Source organism: Phlebotomus papatasi, chromosome 1 (assembly GCF_024763615.1).
Source record: "Phlebotomus papatasi isolate M1 chromosome 1, Ppap_2.1, whole genome shotgun sequence".
NCBI lineage: Eukaryota > Metazoa > Arthropoda > Insecta > Diptera > Psychodidae > Phlebotomus > Phlebotomus papatasi.
In genome coordinates this window covers 99,914,908-99,939,247 of record NC_077222.1, presented here as the reverse complement: position 1 = coordinate 99,939,247, position 24,340 = coordinate 99,914,908, and the positions used below count along the sequence as shown (strand labels likewise).

The window sequence follows — 24,340 nt, the reverse complement described above, 5'->3', positions numbered from 1 at the left end:
ACTTTTTATTATATCTTAATATCAGTAGTAGTATTATATATTTCATCAAATATGTTCGTCAAAATAATTCATAATTAACAAAAGTTTTACTCAATGGTGTTCTTGCTGTACATGTTGGCGATGGCTTTCTCATCCCTGAAAGCCCTCCCAACGACATTTCTGGACCCAATGGCTTCATCTGTGTTGTAGACATAGGGTAGTTCTCCCTGAACACTTGAACTCTGGTTGAGAATCAGCTGAGGTGGAAGCGTAATCGCACAAACGGCCAGGGAATTCACCTGATTGAGATTTTGTCGTGTTGTAGGCAGAAGATAGAGACTTTGCAGGGCATTATCGATCCCTCTGACGATACCTGAAATACACACTTCACGTATAAGTATGCAAGAGATGCAAGGTATTTCCTCTCCAAAAACAAACACTAACCCAATCCAAAGACCTTTGGATTCTCAAAGGAATTGTTGCAGAGATACACTAAATTGCCATTTATCAAATCCCATTTATGTTGCTCATCAATATCTTCGTCAGTCAAATTGAGAAGTGTGATTTTATCCAGAGGCACGCTAAAAAGATACAGAAAGAAGACTGTAGTTCCTGGACTTTTCATTAACACGAACTATAGCTAAAAAATTAATTGGGAACTAATTGAATTCTTCGTAACTAATAAATAATCAAATTTGATTTTAATTATTGCGGTACAGAAAAATAGATTTCGTAAAATTGTTCGTAAACGTTTGTGAACTTTGGGGGGTCTATCTTTTCTAGTTTACGAGATATTCGCATTTAAAGATTGGCATACAAAATATGCCTAAAAAATATTTTTTGATGCCAACTTTGGGGGGTCTATCTCTTCTAGTTTAGGAGATATTCGCATTTAAAGATTGGCATACAAAATATGTCTAAAAAATATTTTTTTTGATGCCAACTTTGGGGGGTCTATCTCTTCTAGTTTAGGAGATATTCGCATTTAAAGATTGGCATACAAAATATGCCTAAAAAATATTTTTTGATGCCAACTTTGGGGGGACCATCTCTTCTAGTTTACGAGATATTCGCATTTAAAGATTGGCATACAAAATATGCCTAAAAAAAATTTTTTTTGATGCCAACTTTGGGGGGTCTATCTCTTCTAGTTTAGGAGATATTCGCATTTAAAGATTGGCATACAAAATATGTCTAAAAAATATTTTTTTTGATGCCAACTTTGGGGGGTCTATCTTTTCTAGTTTAGGAGATATTCGCATTTAAAGATTGGCATACAAAATATGCCTAAAAAATATTTTTTGATGCCAACTTTGGGGGGACCATCTCTTCTAGTTTACGAGATATTCGCATTTAAAGATTGGCATACAAAATATGCCTAAAAAATATTTTTTTTGATGCCAACTTTGGGGGGTCTATCTCTTCTAGTTGAGGAGATATTCGCATTTAAAGATTGGCATACAAAATATGTCTAAAAAATATTTTTTTTGATGCCAACTTTGGGGGGTCTATCTCTTCTAGTTTAGGAGATATTCGCATTTAAAGATTGGCATACAAAATATGCCTAAAAAATATTTTTTTTGATGCCAACTTTGGGGGGTCTATCTCTTCTAGTTTAGGAGATATTCGCATTTAAAGATTGGCATACAAAATATGTCTAAAAAATATTTTTTTTGATGCCAACTTTGGGGGGTCTATCTCTTCTAGTTTAGGAGATATTCGCATTTAAAGATTGGCATACAAAATATGCCTAAAAAATATTTTTTGATGCCAACTTTGGGGGGACCATCTCTTCTAGTTTACGAGATATTCGCATTTAAAGATTGGCATACAAAATATGCCTAAAAAATATTTTTTTTGATGCCAACTTTGGGGGGTCTATCTCTTCTAGTTTACGAGATATTCGCATTTAAAGATTGGCATACAAAATATGCCTAAAAAAAATTTTTTTTGATGCCAACTTTGGGGGGTCTATCTCTTCTAGTTTACGAGATATTCGCATTTAAAGATTTGCATACAAAAAATGCCTAAAAAAAATTTTTTTGATGCCAACTTTGGGGGGTCTATCTCTTCTAGTTTACGAGATATTCGCATTTAAAGATTGGCATACAAAATATGCCTAAAAAAAATTTTTTTTGATGCCAACTTTGGGGGGTCTATCTCTTCTAGTTTACGAGATATTCGCATTTAAAGATTGGCATACAAAATATGCCTAAAAAATATTTTTTTTGATGCCAACTTTGGGGGGTCTATCTCTTCTAGTTTAGGAGATATTCGCATTTAAAGATTGGCATACAAAATATGTCTAAAAAATATTTTTTTTGATGCCAACTTTGGGGGGTCTATCTCTTCTAGTTTAGGAGATATTCGCATTTAAAGATTGGCATACAAAATATGCCTAAAAAATATTTTTTGATGCCAACTTTGGGGGGACCATCTCTTCTAGTTTACGAGATATTCGCATTTAAAGATTGGCATACAAAATATGCCTAAAAAATATTTTTTTTGATGCCAACTTTGGGGGGTCTATCTCTTCTAGTTTACGAGATATTCGCATTTAAAGATTGGCATACAAAATATGCCTAAAAAAAATTTTTTTTGATGCCAACTTTGGGGGGTCTATCTCTTCTAGTTTACGAGATATTCGCATTTAAAGATTTGCATACAAAAAATGCCTAAAAAATATTTTTTTTGATGCCAACTTTGGGGGGTCTATCTCTTCTAGTTTACGAGATATTCGCATTTAAAGATTGGCATACAAAATATGCCTAAAAAATATTTTTTTTGGTGCCAACTTTGGGGGGTCTATCTCTTCTAGTTTACGAGATATTCGCATTTAAAGATTGGCATACAAAATATGCCTAAAAAATATTTTTTTTGATGCCAACTTTGGGGGGTCTATCTCTTCTAGTTTACGAGATATCCGAGTTTAAAGATTTGCATACAAAAAATGCCTAAAAAATATTTTTTTTGATGCCAACTTTGGGGGGTCTATCTCTTCTAGTTTAGGAGATATTCGCATTTAAAGATTGGCATACAAAATATGCCTAAAAAATATTTTTTGATGCCAACTTTGGGGGGACCATCTCTTCTAGTTTACGAGATATTCGCATTTAAAGATTGGCATACAAAATATGCCTAAAAAATATTTTTTTTGATGCCAACTTTGGGGGGTCTATCTCTTCTAGTTTACGAGATATTCGCATTTAAAGATTGGCATACAAAATATGTCTAAAAAATATTTTTTTTGATGCCAACTTTGGGGGGTCTATCTCTTCTAGTTTAGGAGATATTCGCATTTAAAGATTGGCATACAAAATATGCCTAAAAAATATTTTTTGATGCCAACTTTGGTGGGACCATCTCTTCTAGTTTACGAGATATTCGCATTTAAAGATTGGCATACAAAATATGCCTAAAAAATATTTTTTTTGATGCCAACTTTGGGGGGTCTATCTCTTCTAGTTTACGAGATATTCGCATTTAAAGATTGGCATACAAAATATGCCTAAAAAAATTTTTTTTGATGCCAACTTTGGGGGGTCTATCTCTTCTAGTTTACGAGATATTCGCATTTAAAGATTGGCATACAAAATATGCCTAAAAAATATTTTTTTTGATGCCAACTTTGGGGGGTCTATCTCTTCTAGTTTAGGAGATATTCGCATTTAAAGATTGGCATACAAAATATGTCTAAAAAATATTTTTTTTGATGCCAACTTTGGGGGGTCTATCTCTTCTAGTTTAGGAGATATTCGCATTTAAAGATTGGCATACAAAATATGCCTAAAAAATATTTTTTGATGCCAACTTTGGGGGGACCATCTCTTCTAGTTTACGAGATATTCGCATTTAAAGATTGGCATACAAAATATGCCTAAAAAATATTTTTTTTGATGCCAACTTTGGGGGGTCTATCTCTTCTAGTTTACGAGATATTCGCATTTAAAGATTGGCATACAAAATATGCCTAAAAAAAATTTTTTTTGATGCCAACTTTGGGGGGTCTATCTCTTCTAGTTTACGAGATATTCGCATTTAAAGATTTGCATACAAAAAATGCCTAAAAAATATTTTTTTTGATGCCAACTTTGGGGGGTCTATCTCTTCTAGTTTACGAGATATTCGCATTTAAAGATTGGCATACAAAATATGCCTAAAAAATATTTTTTTTGGTGCCAACTTTGGGGGGTCTATCTCTTCTAGTTTACGAGATATTCGCATTTAAAGATTGGCATACAAAATATGCCTAAAAAATATTTTTTTTGATGCCAACTTTGGGGGGTCTATCTCTTCTAGTTTACGAGATATCCGAGTTTAAAGATTTGCATACAAAAAATGCCTAAAAAATATTTTTTTTGATGCCAACTTTGGGGGGTCTATCTCTTCTAGTTTAGGAGATATTCGCATTTAAAGATTGGCATACAAAATATGCCTAAAAAATATTTTTTGATGCCAACTTTGGGGGGACCATCTCTTCTAGTTTACGAGATATTCGCATTTAAAGATTGGCATACAAAATATGCCTAAAAAATATTTTTTTTGATGCCAACTTTGGGGGGTCTATCTCTTCTAGTTTACGAGATATTCGCATTTAAAGATTGGCATACAAAATATGTCTAAAAAATATTTTTTTTGATGCCAACTTTGGGGGGTCTATCTCTTCTAGTTTAGGAGATATTCGCATTTAAAGATTGGCATACAAAATATGCCTAAAAAATATTTTTTGATGCCAACTTTGGTGGGACCATCTCTTCTAGTTTACGAGATATTCGCATTTAAAGATTGGCATACAAAATATGCCTAAAAAATATTTTTTTTGGTGCCAACTTTGGGGGGTCTATCTCTTCTAGTTTACGAGATATTCGCATTTAAAGATTGGCATACAAAATATGCCTAAAAAATATTTTTTTTGATGCCAACTTTGGGGGGTCTATCTCTTCTAGTTTACGAGATATCCGAGTTTAAAGATTTGCATACAAAAAATGCCTAAAAAATATTTTTTTTGATGCCAACTTTGGGGGGTCTATCTCTTCTAGTTTAGGAGATATTCGCATTTAAAGATTGGCATACAAAATATGCCTAAAAAATATTTTTTTTGATGCCAACTTTGGGGGGACCATCTCTTCTAGTTTACGAGATATTCGCATTTAAAGATTGGCATACAAAATATGCCTAAAAAATATTTTTTTTGATGCCAACTTTGGGGGGTCTATCTCTTCTAGTTTACGAGATATTCGCATTTAAAGATTGGCATACAAAATATGTCTAAAAAATATTTTTTTTGATGCCAACTTTGGGGGGTCTATCTCTTCTAGTTTACGAGATATTCGCATTTAAAGATTGGCATACAAAATATGCCTAAAAAAAAAAAATCTCTTCTAGTTTTTTTTTGATGCCAACTTTGGGGGGTCTATCTCTTCTAGTTTACGAGATATTCGCATTTAAAGATTGGCATACAAAATATGCCTAAAAAATATTTTTTTTGATGCCAACTTTGGGGGGTCTATCTCTTCTAGTTTAGGAGATATTCGCATTTAAAGATTGGCATACAAAATATGCCTAAAAAATATTTTTTTTGATGCCAACTTTGGGGGGTCTATCTCTTCTAGTTTACGAGATATTCGCATTTAAAGATTGGCATACAAAATATGCCTAAAAAATATTTTTTTTGATGCCAACTTTGGGGGGACTATCTCTTCTAGTTTACGAGATATTCGCATTTAAAGATTGGCATACAAAATATGCCTAAAAAATATTTTTTTTGATGCCAACTTTGGGGGGTCTATCTCTTCTAGTTTACGAGATATCCGAGTTTAAAGATTTGCATACAAAATATGCCTAAAAAATATTTTTTTTGGTGCCAACTTTGGGGGGTCTATCTCTTCTAGTTTACGAGATATTCGCATTTAAAGATTGGCATACAAAATATGCCTAAAAAAATTTTTTTTGATGCCAACTTTGGGGGGTCTATCTCTTCTAGTTTACGAGATATTCGCATTTAAAGATTGGCATACAAAATATGCCTAAAAAATATTTTTTTTTATGCCAACTTTGGGGGGTCTATCTCTTCTAGTTTACGAGATATCCGAGTTTAAAGATTTGCATACAAAATATGCCTAAAAAATATTTTTTTTGGTGCCAACTTTGGGGGGTCTATCTCTTCTAGTTTACGAGATATTCGCATTTAAAGATTGGCATACAAAATATGCCTAAAAAAATTTTTTTTTGATGCCAACTTTGGGGTGTCTATCTCTTCTAGTTTAGGAGATATTCGCATTTAAAGATTGGCATACAAAATATGCCTAAAAAATATTTTTTTTTATGCCAACTTTGGGGGGTCTATCTCTTCTAGTTTACGAGATATCCGAGTTTAAAGATTTGCATACAAAATATGCCTAAAAAATATTTTTTTTGGTGCCAACTTTGGGGGGTCTATCTCTTCTAGTTTACGAGATATTCGCATTTAAAGATTGGCATACAAAATATGCCTAAAAAAAATTTTTTTTGATGCCAACTTTGGGGGGTCTATCTCTTCTAGTTTACGAGATATTCGCATTTAAAGATTGGCATACAAAATATGCCTAAAAAATATTTTTTTTTTATGCCAACTTTGGGGGGTCTATCTCTTCTAGTTTACGAGATATTCGCATTTAAAGATTGGCATACAAAATATGCCTAAAAAAATTTTTTTTTGATGCCAACTTTGGGGGGTCTATCTCTTCTAGTTTACGAGATATTCGAGTTTAAAGATTGGCATACAAAATATGCCTAAAAAAATTTTTTTTTGATGCCAACTTTGGGGGGTCTATCTCTTCTAGTTTAGGAGATATTCGCATTTAAAGATTGGCATACAAAATATGCCTAAAAAATATTTTTTTTGATGCCAACTTTGGGGGGTCTATCTCTTCTAGTTTAGGAGATATTCGCATTTAAAGATTGGCATACAAAATATGCCTAAAAAAAATTTTTTTTGATGCCAACTTTGGGGGGTCTATCTCTTCTAGTTTAGGAGATATTCGCATTTAAAGATTGGCATACAAAATATGCCTAAAAAATATTTTTTTTGATGCCAACTTTGGGGGGTCTATCTCTTCTAGTTTACGAGATATTCGCATTTAAAGATTGGCATACAAAATATGCCTAAAAAATATTTTTTTTGATGCCAACTTTGGGGGGTCTATCTCTTCTAGTTTAGGAGATATTCGCATTTAAAGATTGGCATACAAAATATGCCTAAAAAAAATTTTTTTTGATGCCAACTTTGGGGGGTCTATCTCTTCTAGTTTAGGAGATATTCGCATTTAAAGATTGGCATACAAAATATGCCTAAAAAATATTTTTTTTGATGCCAACTTTGGGGGGTCTATCTCTTCTAGTTTACGAGATATTCGCATTTAAAGATTGGCATACAAAATATGCCTAAAAAATATTTTTTGATGCCAACTTTGGGGGGACTATCTCTTCTAGTTTACGAGATATTCGCATTTAAAGATTGGCATACAAAATATGCCTAAAAAAAATTTTTTTTTGATGCCAACTTTGGGGGGTTTATCTCTTCTAGTTTACGAGATATCCGAGTTTAAAGATTTGCATACAAAATATGCCTAAAAAATATTTTTTTTGGTGCCAACTTTGGGGGGTCTATCTCTTCTAGTTTACGAGATATTCGCATTTAAAGATTGGCATACAAAATATGCCTAAAAAATATTTTTTTTGATGCCAACTTTGGGGGGTCTATCTCTTCTAGTTTAGGAGATATTCGCATTTAAAGATTGGCATACAAAATATGCCTAAAAAAAATTTTTTTTGATGCCAACTTTGGGGGGTCTATCTCTTCTAGTTTAGGAGATATTCGCATTTAAAGATTGGCATACAAAATATGCCTAAAAAATATTTTTTTTGATGCCAACTTTGGGGGGTCTATCTCTTCTAGTTTACGAGATATTCGCATTTAAAGATTGGCATACAAAATATGCCTAAAAAATATTTTTTGATGCCAACTTTGGGGGGACTATCTCTTCTAGTTTACGAGATATTCGCATTTAAAGATTGGCATACAAAATATGCCTAAAAAAAATTTTTTTTTGATGCCAACTTTGGGGGGTCTATCTCTTCTAGTTTACGAGATATCCGAGTTTAAAGATTTGCATACAAAATATGCCTAAAAAATATTTTTTTTGGTGCCAACTTTGGGGGGTCTATCTCTTCTAGTTTACGAGATATTCGCATTTAAAGATTGGCATACAAAATATGCCTAAAAAAATTTTTTTTTGATGCCAACTTTGGGGTGTCTATCTCTTCTAGTTTAGGAGATATTCGCATTTAAAGATTGGCATACAAAATATGCCTAAAAAATATTTTTTTTTATGCCAACTTTGGGGGGTCTATCTCTTCTAGTTTACGAGATATCCGAGTTTAAAGATTTGCATACAAAATATGCCTAAAAAATATTTTTTTTGGTGCCAACTTTGGGGGGTCTATCTCTTCTAGTTTACGAGATATTCGCATTTAAAGATTGGCATACAAAATATGCCTAAAAAAAATTTTTTTTGATGCCAACTTTGGGGGGTCTATCTCTTCTAGTTTAGGAGATATTCGCATTTAAAGATTGGCATACAAAATATGCCTAAAAAATATTTTTTTTTTATGCCAACTTTGGGGGGTCTATCTCTTCTAGTTTACGAGATATTCGCATTTAAAGATTGGCATACAAAATATGCCTAAAAAAATTTTTTTTTGATGCCAACTTTGGGGGGTCTATCTCTTCTAGTTTACGAGATATTCGAGTTTAAAGATTGGCATACAAAATATGCCTAAAAAAAATTTTTTTTGATGCCAACTTTGGGGGGTCTATCTCTTCTAGTTTAGGAGATATTCGCATTTAAAGATTGGCATACAAAATATGCCTAAAAAATATTTTTTTTGATGCCAACTTTGGGGGGTCTATCTCTTCTAGTTTAGGAGATATTCGCATTTAAAGATTGGCATACAAAATATGCCTAAAAAAAATTTTTTTTGATGCCAACTTTGGGGGGTCTATCTCTTCTAGTTTAGGAGATATTCGCATTTAAAGATTGGCATACAAAATATGCCTAAAAAATATTTTTTTTGATGCCAACTTTGGGGGGTCTATCTCTTCTAGTTTACGAGATATTCGCATTTAAAGATTGGCATACAAAATATGCCTAAAAAATATTTTTTTTGATGCCAACTTTGGGGGGTCTATCTCTTCTAGTTTAGGAGATATTCGCATTTAAAGATTGGCATACAAAATATGCCTAAAAAAAATTTTTTTTGATGCCAACTTTGGGGGGTCTATCTCTTCTAGTTTAGGAGATATTCGCATTTAAAGATTGGCATACAAAATATGCCTAAAAAATATTTTTTTTGATGCCAACTTTGGGGGGTCTATCTCTTCTAGTTTACGAGATATTCGCATTTAAAGATTGGCATACAAAATATGCCTAAAAAATATTTTTTGATGCCAACTTTGGGGGGACTATCTCTTCTAGTTTACGAGATATTCGCATTTAAAGATTGGCATACAAAATATGCCTAAAAAAAATTTTTTTTTGATGCCAACTTTGGGGGGTCTATCTCTTCTAGTTTACGAGATATCCGAGTTTAAAGATTTGCATACAAAATATGCCTAAAAAATATTTTTTTTGGTGCCAACTTTGGGGGGTCTATCTCTTCTAGTTTACGAGATATTCGCATTTAAAGATTGGCATACAAAATATGCCTAAAAAAAATTTTTTTTGATGCCAACTTTGGGGGGTCTATCTCTTCTAGTTTAGGAGATATTCGCATTTAAAGATTGGCATACAAAATATGCCTAAAAAATATTTTTTTTTTATGCCAACTTTGGGGGGTCTATCTCTTCTAGTTTACGAGATATTCGCATTTAAAGATTGGCATACAAAATATGCCTAAAAAAATTTTTTTTTGATGCCAACTTTGGGGGGTCTATCTCTTCTAGTTTACGAGATATTCGAGTTTAAAGATTGGCATACAAAATATGCCTAAAAAAATTTTTTTTTGATGCCAACTTTGGGGGGTCTATCTCTTCTAGTTTAGGAGATATTCGCATTTAAAGATTGGCATACAAAATATGCCTAAAAAATATTTTTTTTGATGCCAACTTTGGGGGGTCTATCTCTTCTAGTTTAGGAGATATTCGCATTTAAAGATTGGCATACAAAATATGCCTAAAAAAAATTTTTTTTGATGCCAACTTTGGGGGGTCTATCTCTTCTAGTTTAGGAGATATTCGCATTTAAAGATTGGCATACAAAATATGCCTAAAAAATATTTTTTTTGATGCCAACTTTGGGGGGTCTATCTCTTCTAGTTTACGAGATATTCGCATTTAAAGATTGGCATACAAAATATGCCTAAAAAATATTTTTTGATGCCAACTTTGGGGGGACTATCTCTTCTAGTTTACGAGATATTCGCATTTAAAGATTGGCATACAAAATATGCCTAAAAAAAATTTTTTTTTGATGCCAACTTTGGGGGGTCTATCTCTTCTAGTTTACGAGATATTCGCGTTTAAAGATTGGCATAAAAAATATGCCTAAAAAGTATTTTTTTGGTGCCAACTTTGGGGGGTCTATCTCTTCTAGATTACGAGATATTCGCATTTAAAGATTGGCATACAAAATATGCCTAAAAAATATTTTTTTTTATGCCAACTTTGGGGGGTCTATCTCTTCTAGTTTACGAGATATTCGCGTTTAAAGATTGGCATAAAAAATATGCCTAAAAAGTATTTTTTTGGTGCCAACTTTGGGGGGTCTATCTCTTCTAGTTTACGAGATATTCGCATTTAAAGATTGGCATACAAAATATGCCTAAAAAAAATTTTTTTTGATGCCAACTTTGGGGGGTCTATCTCTTCTAGTTTAGGAGATATTCGCATTTAAAGATTGGCATACAAAATATGCCTAAAAAATATTTTTTTTGATGCCAACTTTGGGGGGTCTATCTCTTCTAGTTTACGAGATATTCGCATTTAAAGATTGGCATACAAAATATGCCTAAAAAATATTTTTTGATGCCAACTTTGGGGGGACTATCTCTTCTAGTTTACGAGATATTCGCATTTAAAGATTGGCATACAAAATATGCCTAAAAAAAATTTTTTTTTGATGCCAACTTTGGGGGGTCTATCTCTTCTAGTTTACGAGATATTCGCGTTTAAAGATTGGCATAAAAAATATGCCTAAAAAGTATTTTTTTGGTGCCAACTTTGGGGGGTCTATCTCTTCTAGTTTACGAGATATTCGCATTTAAAGATTGGCATACAAAATATGCCTAAAAAATATTTTTTTTTATGCCAACTTTGGGGGGTCTATCTCTTCTAGTTTACGAGATATTCGCGTTTAAAGATTGGCATAAAAAATATGCCTAAAAAGTATTTTTTTGGTGCCAACTTTGGGGGGTCTATCTCTTCTAGTTTACGAGATATTCGCATTTAAAGATTGGCATACAAAATATGCCTAAAAAAATTTTTTTTTGATGCCAACTTTGGGGGGTCTATCTCTTCTAGTTTACGAGATATTCGAGTTTAAAGATTGGCATACAAAATATGCCTAAAAAAATTTTTTTTTGATGCCAACTTTGGGGGGTCTATCTCTTCTAGTTTACGAGATATTCGCGTTTAAAGATTGGCATAAAAAATATGCCTAAAAAGTATTTTTTTGGTGCCAACTTTGGGGGGTCTATCTCTTCTAGTTTAGGAGATATTCGCATTTAAAGATTGGCATACAAAATATGCCTAAAAAATATTTTTTTTTTATGCCAACTTTGGGGGGTCTATCTCTTCTAGTTTACGAGATATTCGCATTTAAAGATTGGCATACAAAATATGCCTAAAAAAATTTTTTTTTGATGCCAACTTTGGGGGGTCTATCTCTTCTAGTTTACGAGATATTCGAGTTTAAAGATTGGCATACAAAATATGCCTAAAAAAATTTTTTTTTGATGCCAACTTTGGGGGGTCTATCTCTTCTAGTTTAGGAGATATTCGCATTTAAAGATTGGCATACAAAATATGCCTAAAAAATATTTTTTTTGATGCCAACTTTGGGGGGTCTATCTCTTCTAGTTTAGGAGATATTCGCATTTAAAGATTGGCATACAAAATATGCCTAAAAAAAATTTTTTTTGATGCCAACTTTGGGGGGTCTATCTCTTCTAGTTTAGGAGATATTCGCATTTAAAGATTGGCATACAAAATATGCCTAAAAAATATTTTTTTTGATGCCAACTTTGGGGGGTCTATCTCTTCTAGTTTACGAGATATTCGCATTTAAAGATTGGCATACAAAATATGCCTAAAAAATATTTTTTGATGCCAACTTTGGGGGGACTATCTCTTCTAGTTTACGAGATATTCGCATTTAAAGATTGGCATACAAAATATGCCTAAAAAAAATTTTTTTTTGATGCCAACTTTGGGGGGTCTATCTCTTCTAGTTTACGAGATATTCGCGTTTAAAGATTGGCATAAAAAATATGCCTAAAAAGTATTTTTTTGGTGCCAACTTTGGGGGGTCTATCTCTTCTAGTTTACGAGATATTCGCATTTAAAGATTGGCATACAAAATATGCCTAAAAAATATTTTTTTTTATGCCAACTTTGGGGGGTCTATCTCTTCTAGTTTACGAGATATTCGCGTTTAAAGATTGGCATAAAAAATATGCCTAAAAAGTATTTTTTTGGTGCCAACTTTGGGGGGTCTATCTCTTCTAGTTTACGAGATATTCGCATTTAAAGATTGGCATACAAAATATGCCTAAAAAAATTTTTTTTTGATGCCAACTTTGGGGGGTCTATCTCTTCTAGTTGACGAGATATTCGAGTTTAAAGATTGGCATACAAAATATGCCTAAAAAAATTTTTTTTTTGATGCCAACTTTGGGGGGTCTATCTCTTCTAGTTTACGAGATATTCGCATTTAAAGATTGGCATACAAAATATGCCTAAAAAAAATTTTTTTTGATGCCTACTTTGGGGGGTCTATCTCTTCTAGTTTAGGATATATTCGCATTTAAAGATTGGCATACAAAATATGCCTAAAAAAAATTTTTTTTGATGCCAACTTTGGGGGGTCTATCTCTTCTAGTTTACGAGATATTCGCATTTAAAGATTGGCATACAAAATATGCCTAAAAAATATTTTTTTTGATGCCAACTTTGGGGGGTCTATCTCTTCTAGTTTAGGAGATATTCGCATTTAAAGATTGGCATACAAAATATGCCTAAAAAAATTTTTTTTGATGCCAACTTTGGGGGGTCTATCTCTTCTAGTTTAGGAGATATTCGAGTTTAAAGATTGGCATACAAAATATGCCTAAAAAAAATTTTTTTTGATGCCAACTTTGGGGGGTCTATCTCTTCTAGTTTAGGATATATTCGCATTTAAAGATTGGCATACAAAATATGCCTAAAAAATATTTTTTTTGATGCCAACTTTGGGGGGTCTATCTCTTCTAGTTTACGAGATAGTCGCGTTTAAAGATTGGCATAAAAAATATGCCTAAAAAGTATTTTTTTGGTGCCAACTTTGGGGGGTCTATCTCTTCTAGTTTACGAGATATTCGCATTTAAAGATTGGCATACAAAATATGCCTAAAAAATATTTTTTTTTATGCCAACTTTGGGGGGTCTATCTCTTCTAGTTTACGAGATATTCGCGTTTAAAGATTGGCATAAAAAATATGCCTAAAAAGTATTTTTTTGGTGCCAACTTTGGGGGGTCTATCTCTTCTAGTTTACGAGATATTCGCATTTAAAGATTGGCATACAAAATATGCCTAAAAAAATTTTTTTTTGATGCCAACTTTGGGGGGTCTATCTCTTCTAGTTTACGAGATATTCGAGTTTAAAGATTGGCATACAAAATATGCCTAAAAAAATTTTTTTTTGATGCCAACTTTGGGGGGTCTATCTCTTCTAGTTTACGAGATATTCGCATTTAAAGATTGGCATACAAAATATGCCTAAAAAAAATTTTTTTTGATGTCAACTTTGGGGGGTCTATCTCTTCTAGTTTAGGATATATTCGCATTTAAAGATTGGCATACAAAATATGCCTAAAAAAAATTTTTTTTGATGCCAACTTTGGGGGGTCTATCTCTTCTAGTTTACGAGATATTCGCATTTAAAGATTGGCATACAAAATATGCCTAAAAAATATTTTTTTTGATGCCAACTTTGGGGGGTCTATCTCTTCTAGTTTAGGATATATTCGCATTTAAAGATTGGCATACAAAATATGCCTAAAAAAAATTTTTTTGATGCCAACTTTGGGGGGTCTATCTCTTCTAGTTTACGAGATATTCGCATTTAAAGATTGGCATACAAAATATGCCTAAAAAAAATTTTTTTTGATGCCAACTTTGGGGGGTCTATCTCTTCTAGTTTACGAGATATTCGCATTTAAAGATTGGCATACAAAATATGCCTAAAAAATATTTTTTTTGATGCCAACTTTGGGGGGTCTATCTCTTCTAGTTTAGGAGATATTCGCATTTAAAGATTGGCATACAAAATATGCCTAAAAAAATTTTTTTTTTTGATGCCAACTTTGGGGGGTCTATCTCTTCTAGTTTACGAGATATTCGCGTTTAAAGATTGGCATAAAAAATATGCCTAAAAAGTATTTTTTTGGTGCCAACTTTGGGGGGTCTATCTCTTCTAGTTTACGAGATATTCGCATTTAAAGATTGGCATACAAAATATGCCTAAAAAATATTTTTTTTTATGCCAACTTTGGGGGGTCTATCTCTTCTAGTTTACGAGATATTCGCATTTAAAGATTGGCATACAAAATATGCCTAAAAAATATTTTTTTTTATGCCAACTTTGGGGGGTCTATCTCTTCTAGTTTACGAGATATTCGCATTTAAAGATTGGCATACAAAATATGCCTAAAAAATTTTTTTTTTATGCCAACTTTGGGGGGTCTATCTCTTCTAGTTTACGAGATATTCGCATTTAAAGATTGGCATACAAAATATGCCTAAAAAATATTTTTTTTATGCCAACTTTGGGGGGTCTATCTCTTCTAGTTTACGAGATATTCGCATTTAAAGATTGGCATACAAAATATGCCTAAAAAAATATTTTTTTTGATGCCAACTTTGGGGGGTCTATCTCTTCTAGTTTACGAGATATTCGCGTTTAAAGATTGGCATAAAAAATATGCCTAAAAAGTATTTTTTTGGTGCCAACTTTGGGGGGTCTATCTCTTCTAGTTTACGAGATATTCGCATTTAAAGATTGGCATACAAAATATGCCTAAAAAAAATTTTTGTTGATGCCAACTTTGGGGGGTCTATCTCTTCTAGTTTAGGAGATATTCGCATTTAAAGATTGGCATACAAAATATGCCTAAAAAAAATTTTTTTTGATGCCAACTTTGGGGGGTCTATCTCTTCTAGTTTAGGAGATATTCGCATTTAAAGATTGGCATACAAAATATGCCTAAAAAAAATTTTTTTTGATGCCAACTTTGGGGGGTCTATCTCTTCTAGTTTACGAGATATTCGAGTTTAAAGATTGGCATACAAAATATGCCTAAAAAAATTTTTTTTTGATGCCAACTTTGGGGGGTCTATCTCTTCTAGTTTACGAGATATTCGCATTTAAAGATTGGCATACAAAATATGCCTAAAAAAAATTTTTTTTGATGCCAACTTTGGGGGGTCTATCTCTTCTAGTTTAGGAGATATTCGCATTTAAAGATTGGCATACAAAATATGCCTAAAAAAAATTTTTTTTTGATGCCAACTTTGGGGGGTCTATCTCTTCTAGTTTACGAGATATTCGAGTTTAAAGATTGGCATACAAAATATGCCTAAAAAAATTTTTTTTTGATGCCAACTTTGGGGGGTCTATCTCTTCTAGTTTACGAGATATTCGCATTTAAAGATTGGCATACAAAATATGCCTAAAAAAAATTTTTTTTGATGTCAACTTTGGGGGGTCTATCTCTTCTAGTTTAGGATATATTCGCATTTAAAGATTGGCATACAAAATATGCCTAAAAAAAATTTTTTTTGATGCCAACTTTGGGGGGTCTATCTCTTCTAGTTTACGAGATATTCGCATTTAAAGATTGGCATACAAAATATGCCTAAAAAATATTTTTTTTGATGCCAACTTTGGGGGGTCTATCTCTTCTAGTTTAGGATATATTCGCATTTAAAGATTGGCATACAAAATATGCCTAAAAAAAATTTTTTTGATGCCAACTTTGGGGGGTCTATCTCTTCTAGTTTACGAGATATTCGCATTTAAAGATTGGCATACAAAATATGCCTAAAAAAAATTTTTTTTGATGCCAACTTTGGGGGGTCTATCTCTTCTAGTTTACGAGATATTCGCATTTAAAGATTGGCATACAAAATATGCCTAAAAAATATTTTTTTTGATGCCAACTTTGGGGGGTCTATCTCTTCTAGTTTAGGAGATATTCGCATTTAAAGATTGGCATACAAAATATGCCTAAAAAAATTTTTTTTTTTGATGCCAACTTTGGGGGGTCTATCTCTTCTAGTTTACGAGATATTCGCGTTTAAAGATTGGCATAAAAAATATGCCTAAAAAGTATTTTTTTGGTGCCAACTTTGGGGGGTCTATCTCTTCTAGTTTACGAGATATTCGCATTTAAAGATTGGCATACAAAATATGCCTAAAAAATATTTTTTTTTATGCCAACTTTGGGGGGTCTATCTCTTCTAGTTTACGAGATATTCGCATTTAAAGATTGGCATACAAAATATGCCTAAAAAATATTTTTTTTTATGCCAACTTTGGGGGGTCTATCTCTTCTAGTTTACGAGATATTCGCATTTAAAGATTGGCATACAAAATATGCCTAAAAAATTTTTTTTTTTATGCCAACTTTGGGGGGTCTATCTCTTCTAGTTTACGAGATATTCGCATTTAAAGATTGGCATACAAAATATGCCTAAAAAATATTTTTTTTATGCCAACTTTGGGGGGTCTATCTCTTCTAGTTTACGAGATATTCGCATTTAAAGATTGGCATACAAAATATGCCTAAAAAAATATTTTTTTTGATGCCAACTTTGGGGGGTCTATCTCTTCTAGTTTACGAGATATTCGCGTTTAAAGATTGGCATAAAAAATATGCCTAAAAAGTATTTTTTTGGTGCCAACTTTGGGGGGTCTATCTCTTCTAGTTTACGAGATATTCGCATTTAAAGATTGGCATACAAAATATGCCTAAAAAAAATTTTTGTTGATGCCAACTTTGGGGGGTCTATCTCTTCTAGTTTAGGAGATATTCGCATTTAAAGATTGGCATACAAAATATGCCTAAAAAAAATTTTTTTTGATGCCAACTTTGGGGGGTCTATCTCTTCTAGTTTAGGAGATATTCGCATTTAAAGATTGGCATACAAAATATGCCTAAAAAAAATTTTTTTTGATGCCAACTTTGGGGGGTCTATCTCTTCTAGTTTACGAGATATTCGAGTTTAAAGATTGGCATACAAAATATGCCTAAAAAAATTTTTTTTTGATGCCAACTTTGGGGGGTCTATCTCTTCTAGTTTACGAGATATTCGCATTTAAAGATTGGCATACAAAATATGCCTAAAAAAAATTTTTTTTGATGCCAACTTTGGGGGGTCTATCTCTTCTAGTTTAGGAGATATTCGCATTTAAAGATTGGCATACAAAATATGCCTAAAAAAAATTTTTTTTGATGCCAACTTTGGGGGGTCTATCTCTTCTAGTTTAGGAGATATTCGCATTTAAAGATTGGCATACAAAATATGCCTAAAAAAAATTTTTTTTGATGCCAACTTTGGGGGGTCTATCTCTTCTAGTTTACGAGATATTCGCATTTAAAGATTGGCATACAAAATATGCCTAAAAAATATTTTTTTTGATGCCAACTTTGGGGGGTCTATCTCTTCTAGTTTACGAGATATTCGCATTTAAAGATTGGCATACAAAATATGCCTAAAAAAATTTTTTTTTTGATGCCAACTTTGGGGGGTCTATCTCTTCTAGTTTACGAGATATTCGCGTTTAAAGATTGGCATAAAAAATATGCCTAAAAAGTATTTTTTTGGTGCCAACTTTGGGGGGTCTATCTCTTCTAGTTTACGAGATATTCGCATTTAAAGATTGGCATACAAAATATGCCTAAAAAATATTTTTTTTGATGCCAACTTTGGGGGGTCTATCTCTTCTAGTTTACGAGATATTCGCATTTAAAGATTGGCATACAAAATATGCCTAAAAAATATTTTTTTTGATGCCAACTTTGGGGGGTCTATCTCTTCTAGTTTACGAGATATTCGCATTTAAAGATTGGCATACAAAATATGCCTAAAAAAATTTTTTTTTTGATGCCAACTTTGGGGGGTCTATCTCTTCTAGTTTACGAGATATTCGCGTTTAAAGATTGGCATAAAAAATATGCCTAAAAAGTATTTTTTTGGTGCCAACTTTGGGGGGTCTATCTCTTCTAGTTTACGAGATATTCGCATTTAAAGATTGGCATACAAAATATGCCTAAAAAATATTTTTTTTGATGCCAACTTTGGGGGGTCTATCTCTTCTAGTTTACGAGATATTCGCATTTAAAGATAGGCATACAAAATATGCCTAAAAAATATTTTTTTTGATGCCAACTTTGGGGGGTCTATCTCTTCTAGTTTACGAGATATTCGCATTTAAAGATTGGCATACAAAATACGCCTAAAAAATATTTTTTTTGATGCCAACTTTGGGGGGTCTATCTCTTCTAGTTTACGAGATATTCGCGTTTAAAGATTGGCATAAAAAATATGCCTAAAAAGTATTTTTTTGGTGCCAACTTTGGGGGGTCTATCTCTTCTAGTTTACGAGATATTCGCATTTAAAGATTGGCATACAAAATATGCCTAAAAAATATTTTTTTTGATGCCAACTTTGGGGGGTCTATCTCTTCTAGTTTACGAGATATTCGCATTTAAAGATTGGCATACAAAATATGCCTAAAAAATATTATTTTGATGCCAACTTTGGGGGGTCTATCTCTTCTAGTTTACGAGATATTCGCATTTAAAGATTGGCATACAAAATATGCCTAAAAAATATTTTTTTTGATGCCAACTTTGGGGGGTCTATCTCTTCTAGTTTACGAGATATTCGCATTTAAAGATTGGCATACAAAATATGCCTAAAAAAATTTTTTTTTGATGCCAACTTTGGGGGGTCTATCTCTTCTAGTTTACGAGATATTCGCATTTAAAGATTGGCATACAAAATATGCCTAAAAAATTTTTTTTTGATGCCAACTTTGGGGGGTCTATCTCTTCTAGTTTAGGAGATATTCGCATTTAAAGATTGGCATACAAAATATGCCTAAAAAATATTTTTTTTGATGCCAACTTTGGGGGGTCTATCTCTTCTAGTTTACGAGATATTCGCATTTAAAGATTGGCATACAAAATATGCCTAAAAAATATTTTTTTTGATGCCGATTTTGGGGGGTCTATCTCTTCTAGTTTACGAGATATTCGCATTTAAAGATTGGCATACAAAATATGCCTAAAAAATATTTTTTTTGATGCCAACTTTGGGGGGTCTATCTCTTCTAGTTTACGAGATATTCGAGTTTAAAGATTGGCATACAAAATATGCCTAAAAAATATTTTTTTTGATGCCAACTTTGGGGGGTCTATCTCTTCTAGTTTAGGAGATATTCGCATTTAAAGATTGGCATACAAAATATGCCTAAAAAAAATTTTTTTTGATGCCAACTTTGGGGGGTCTATCTCTTCTAGTTTACGAGATATTCGCATTTAAAGATTGGCATAAAAAATATGCCTAAAAAGTATTTTTTTGGTGCCAACTTTGGGGGGTCTATCTCTTCTAGTTTACGAGATATTCGCATTTAAAGATTGGCATACAAAATATGCCTAAAAAATATTTTTTTTTATGCCAACTTTGGGGGGTCTATCTCTTCTAGTTTACGAGATATTCGCATTTAAAGATTGGCATACAAAATATGCCTAAAAAAATTTTTTTTTGATGCCAACTTTGGGGGGTCTATCTCTTCTAGTTTAGGAGATATTCGCATTTAAAGATTGGCATACAAAATATGCCTAAAAAATATTTTTTTTGATACCAACTTTGGGGGGTCTATCTCTTCTAGTTTAGGAGATATTCGCATTTAAAGATTGGCATACAAAATATGCCTAAAAAATATTTTTTTTTGATGCCAACTTTGGGGGGTCTATCTCTTCTAGTTTACGAGATATTCGCATTTAAAGATTGGCATACAAAATATGCCTAAAAAATATTTTTTTTGATGCCAACTTTGGGGGGTCTATCTCTTCTAGTTTACGAGATATTCGAGTTTAAAGATTGGCATACAAAATATGCCTAAAAAAATTTTTTTTTGATGCCAACTTTGGGGGGTCTATCTCTCCTAGTTTACGAGATATTCGCATTTAAAGATTGGCATACAAAATATGCCTAAAAATATTTTTTTGATGCCAATTTTGGGGGGTCTATCTCTTCTAGTTTACGAGATATTCGTGTTTAAAGAATGGCATACAAAATATGCCTAAAAAATATTTTTTTGATGCCAACTTTGGGGGGTCTATCTCTTCTAGTTTACGAGATATTCGCATTTAAAGATTGGCATACAAAATATGCCTAAAAAATATTTTTTTTTATGCCAACTTTGGGGGGTCTATCTCTTCTAGTTTACGAGATATTCGCATTTAAAGATTGGCATACAAAATATGCCTAAAAAATATTTTTTTTGATGCCAACTTTGGGGGGTCTATCTCTTCTAGTTTACGAGATATTCGAGTTTAAAGATTGGCATACAAAATATGCCTAAAAAAATTTTTTTTTGATGCCAACTTTGGGGGGTCTATCTCTTCTAGTTTACGAGATATTCGCATTTAAAGATTGGCATACAAAATATGCCTAAAAAATTTTTTTTTTGATGCCAACTTTGGGGGGTCTATCTCTTCTAGTTTACGAGATATTCGCATTTAAAGATTGGCATACAAAATATGCCTAAAAAATATTTTTTTTTATGCCAACTTTGGGGGGTCTATCTCTCCTAGTTTACGAGATATTCGCATTTAAAGATTGGCATACAAAATATGCCTAAAAATATTTTTTTGATGCCAATTTTGGGGGGTCTATCTCTTCTAGTTTACGAGATATTCGTGTTTAAAGAATGGCATACAAAATATGCCTAAAAAATATTTTTTTGATGCCAACTTTGGGGGGTCTATCTCTTCTAGTTTACGAGATATTCGCATTTAAAGATTGGCATACAAAATATGCCTAAAAAATATTTTTTTTTATGCCAACTTTGGGGGGTCTATCTCTTCTAGTTTACGAGATATTCGCATTTAAAGATTGGCATACAAAATATGCCTAAAAAAATTTTTTTTTGATGCCAACTTTGGGGGGTCTATCTCTTCTAGTTTAGGAGATATTCGCATTTAAAGATTGGCATACAAAATATGCCTAAAAAATATTTTTTTGATGCCAACTTTGGGGGGTCTATCTCTTCTAGTTTACGAGATATTCACATTTAAAGATTGGCATACAAAATATGCCTAACAAATTTTTTTTTGATGCCAACTTTGGGGGGTCTATCTCTTCTAGTCTGTCATCTTCTAGAAATAAGACTTACCAAACAGGCTGGGATTGCGTTATCCAGTCACAATCGTCCCCAAGGGCTCCTCCTAAGTGAGCTAGAATGCTTATCTGCCTGGTTTCTGATGCCTTGGACCTCCTGATGTCATCTGACAAACTCCCACTGACCATCGTGGGAAAGCGAAGGACTTTGAAGTCTGAACATTCCCGAGAAGGCAGAGAGACATTATCCAAGAGCTGCCATTCCCAGTCATCGACCAATTTCTTGCTGAATTCGCATTCAAAATTCTCCAATTGGATTTCATGGTCAATCTGGAGGATTTGGCTGGGTTTAAAGAGGCCTATGAGGGCAATCATTAGTTCCATTCCTATTCCCTTGGCATATCCCATTGTGTTGATAAACCAGGGAATACTCTGGAATTCCTCCTTGCTGGAGATATCCTGCTGAAGATCGAGGACGCTATTGTAATACTTCGCGGGATCATTGGCCACATTGAGGTCTCCAAAGAGACGACTAGTCTCAGGCTGCTGCTCCATAAAGCATGCCATTCCGAGGATTGGACGATCCAGGAGCGTAGCAGACACTGTTTGTGGCAGGGAAATCTCAGGTTGACCAATATCGAGGTCAATCAGGAGGATTTTCCCGAACTTCTTTAAGTTTTTGTTAATCTGGTGCCGAATGAGGCTGGATTTCCCGACATTCTTCCCTCCAATTGTCATGATGCGACTATTTTCATCCACGGAGATCTCCTGCCATTTGGGATTCACCTGGAAATTGTTCCTGCTGCTGGAACTGAAGCGACACTGGAGGATGAATTCAGAAGAAGCGAAAGGTCTGGGTTTTCTGTAAGTGATCATATTGGGGAATACCCGATTGGCCGAATACTTCTCAACCATTTTTACACGATTGTTCGTGATCTTATTGAGCAGTAAAACTGCCTGGGACGGCTTCAAATTCTCCTCAATTTCTTTCAGGTCAGATTCGAAAAATATCTCTTTAAGGTATTTGTTGTCCTTCTCGAGGGATTTTCTCCAGTATTCCTCCGGATTTGACGGTTTTGGCGTAATGTTGACAGATGAGTACCCAATGGGAGCATTGGCAGTGACTCTTTCATTGAGATCGAGAGTGTATTCCAAAATAGAAGCCGCTCCGGCGACCAATTTAATGCTGAGATTTCCATGGAAACTGATGGTTTCTTTCAGGTGCAGGAGGACATGATAGGAATCAATGGCATTGTAGAACTTTACGTCCTCCTGGCTGTCATCTTCATCCCTCAAATCACTTGCTTCCAGATCAGGGATTTCTTCTGTATCTTCTTCTGGTTTTCCTGCGTCTTCCTTGTCTACTTCCATGGAAGCCTCGATATTAGTCACTTCTTCAGTTTCTTTGAACTTCAGGGAGTTGAGAGGACTCTCCTTGGAGGATTTCTTGGGGCAGGGAATGTGCTCATGTGAACAGTTTTTCGAACAAACAACTTTCTTCATTTTGGAAGCTTCAGGCTTTTTCTTAGCCGGTTTCCCATCCAGCTGAACACTTCCCGCCTGTATCACTGCCTTGCTAGTGTCCAGAGATTGATCCACTGTCTTCTGTGGCTGCCCTTCCTTCCTGATTTCCCCTTCATCAGAGAAATATTCAATAATTTCTGACACAGCTTCATCAGAAAATTGAACAGATTTCGGGATTTCTCTGTACTTTGCCTCTCCTTTCCTCAAAATCACATCATCATATTGATCTCCAGGAAAATACTCCACATCATCATCTGAGGAATCTTCCAAATCCTCAGAATCATCAGAATACAATGATTCTTCTTCCTCATTCTCGGAAAAATCAGTATCTGTGGAGAATTCTTCGTCAATTTCTTCATCACTGAAGCTGTCGTAGTCATCAGAGCTCGAGTACTGACTGTAATCATCTCCGGAAGAATCCAGAAATGTACCAAGAAATCTCTGATAGGGATCATCGAAGCAATTGTCTGAATCTCCTAAATTCTCCTTTGACACATCTTCACACACAGCAATCTCCAAAGATTTCTGACCCTTCTCGCCCTTCCCAGTCTTTCCCTTCTTTTTCTTCTTCTTCTGAACCTTCTCCGGAAGACGCTCTACCTCCTTTTCCGGACTGATGTTTGCTTTGACAAACTGACCTGGCTGAGTCGCTTTCTTCTTGATCTTCTTTGGCTTTGGTCCCTTCAATCCCTCTTTCTTCTGTCTCTTCATGGACCCAGCAAGGGTATCCTTAGAATCCTTGCTACCGGTTCCATTGACACCTTCCGGAACCGGTTTCTTAGGCATCTGATTTGTCTGATTCTGTTTCTCTTTCTTTAACTTCTTCCTCTGTTTCTTTTTGGAAAATTCTTGTGAAGGCTTCCCTTCAGACACCCCAGAAACCCCAGAAATACCAGGACTGCTTTCAAATTTGCCTTTTTTCTGTCCAAATCCATTCTTCACCTTGTTCTTCCCAGCTTTCTTAGCTTTCGCAGTAGGAGATTTGTTTCCCATCCCAAGGGCTTGGTTCTTATTCTTTTTCTTACCCATTGCTCAAAAAAACTCCTAGAGGAGTTGAATTTTCACTTCAACCACTTACTTCACAGGAAAAACACGAAAATACCACTGAAAATTAAGCAAAATTAACCACGTTTTTCTTCAGAACACGTGAAATACCGTACTGAGGACTTCCCCTCCGAATCAAGCTTC

The 24,340-nt window shown here is 33.8% G+C and overlaps 1 protein-coding gene across 1 annotated transcript; it reads right to left on the bottom strand.

Moving 5' to 3' along the window:
* Positions 1-2: 2 nt before the first annotated feature.
* LOC129810055 (polynucleotide 5'-hydroxyl-kinase NOL9) lies at positions 3-24,333 on the bottom strand. The gene is made up of 3 exons (XM_055860292.1): positions 21,684-24,333; positions 424-560; positions 3-352 (listed from the first exon to the last, which is right to left on the bottom strand). Exons 1-3 carry the CDS (start codon positions 24,179-24,181, stop codon positions 87-89), a joined length of 2,901 nt encoding a protein of 966 aa, XP_055716267.1. The 5' UTR covers positions 24,182-24,333; the 3' UTR covers positions 3-86.
* Positions 24,334-24,340: the final 7 nt, after the last annotated feature.

Coding starts and splice junctions, on each gene's coding strand:
- LOC129810055 (XM_055860292.1), bottom strand. CDS start 24,181: ATGGGTAAGAAAAAGAATAAGAACCAAGCCCTTGGGATGGGAAACAAA. Junction 561..21,683: donor ACGCAATCCCAGCCTGTTTG/GTAAGTCTTATT, acceptor GTATCTTTTTAG/CGTGCCTCTGGATAAAATCA. Junction 353..423: donor TCCAAAGGTCTTTGGATTGG/GTTAGTGTTTGT, acceptor TGTGTATTTCAG/GTATCGTCAGAGGGATCGAT.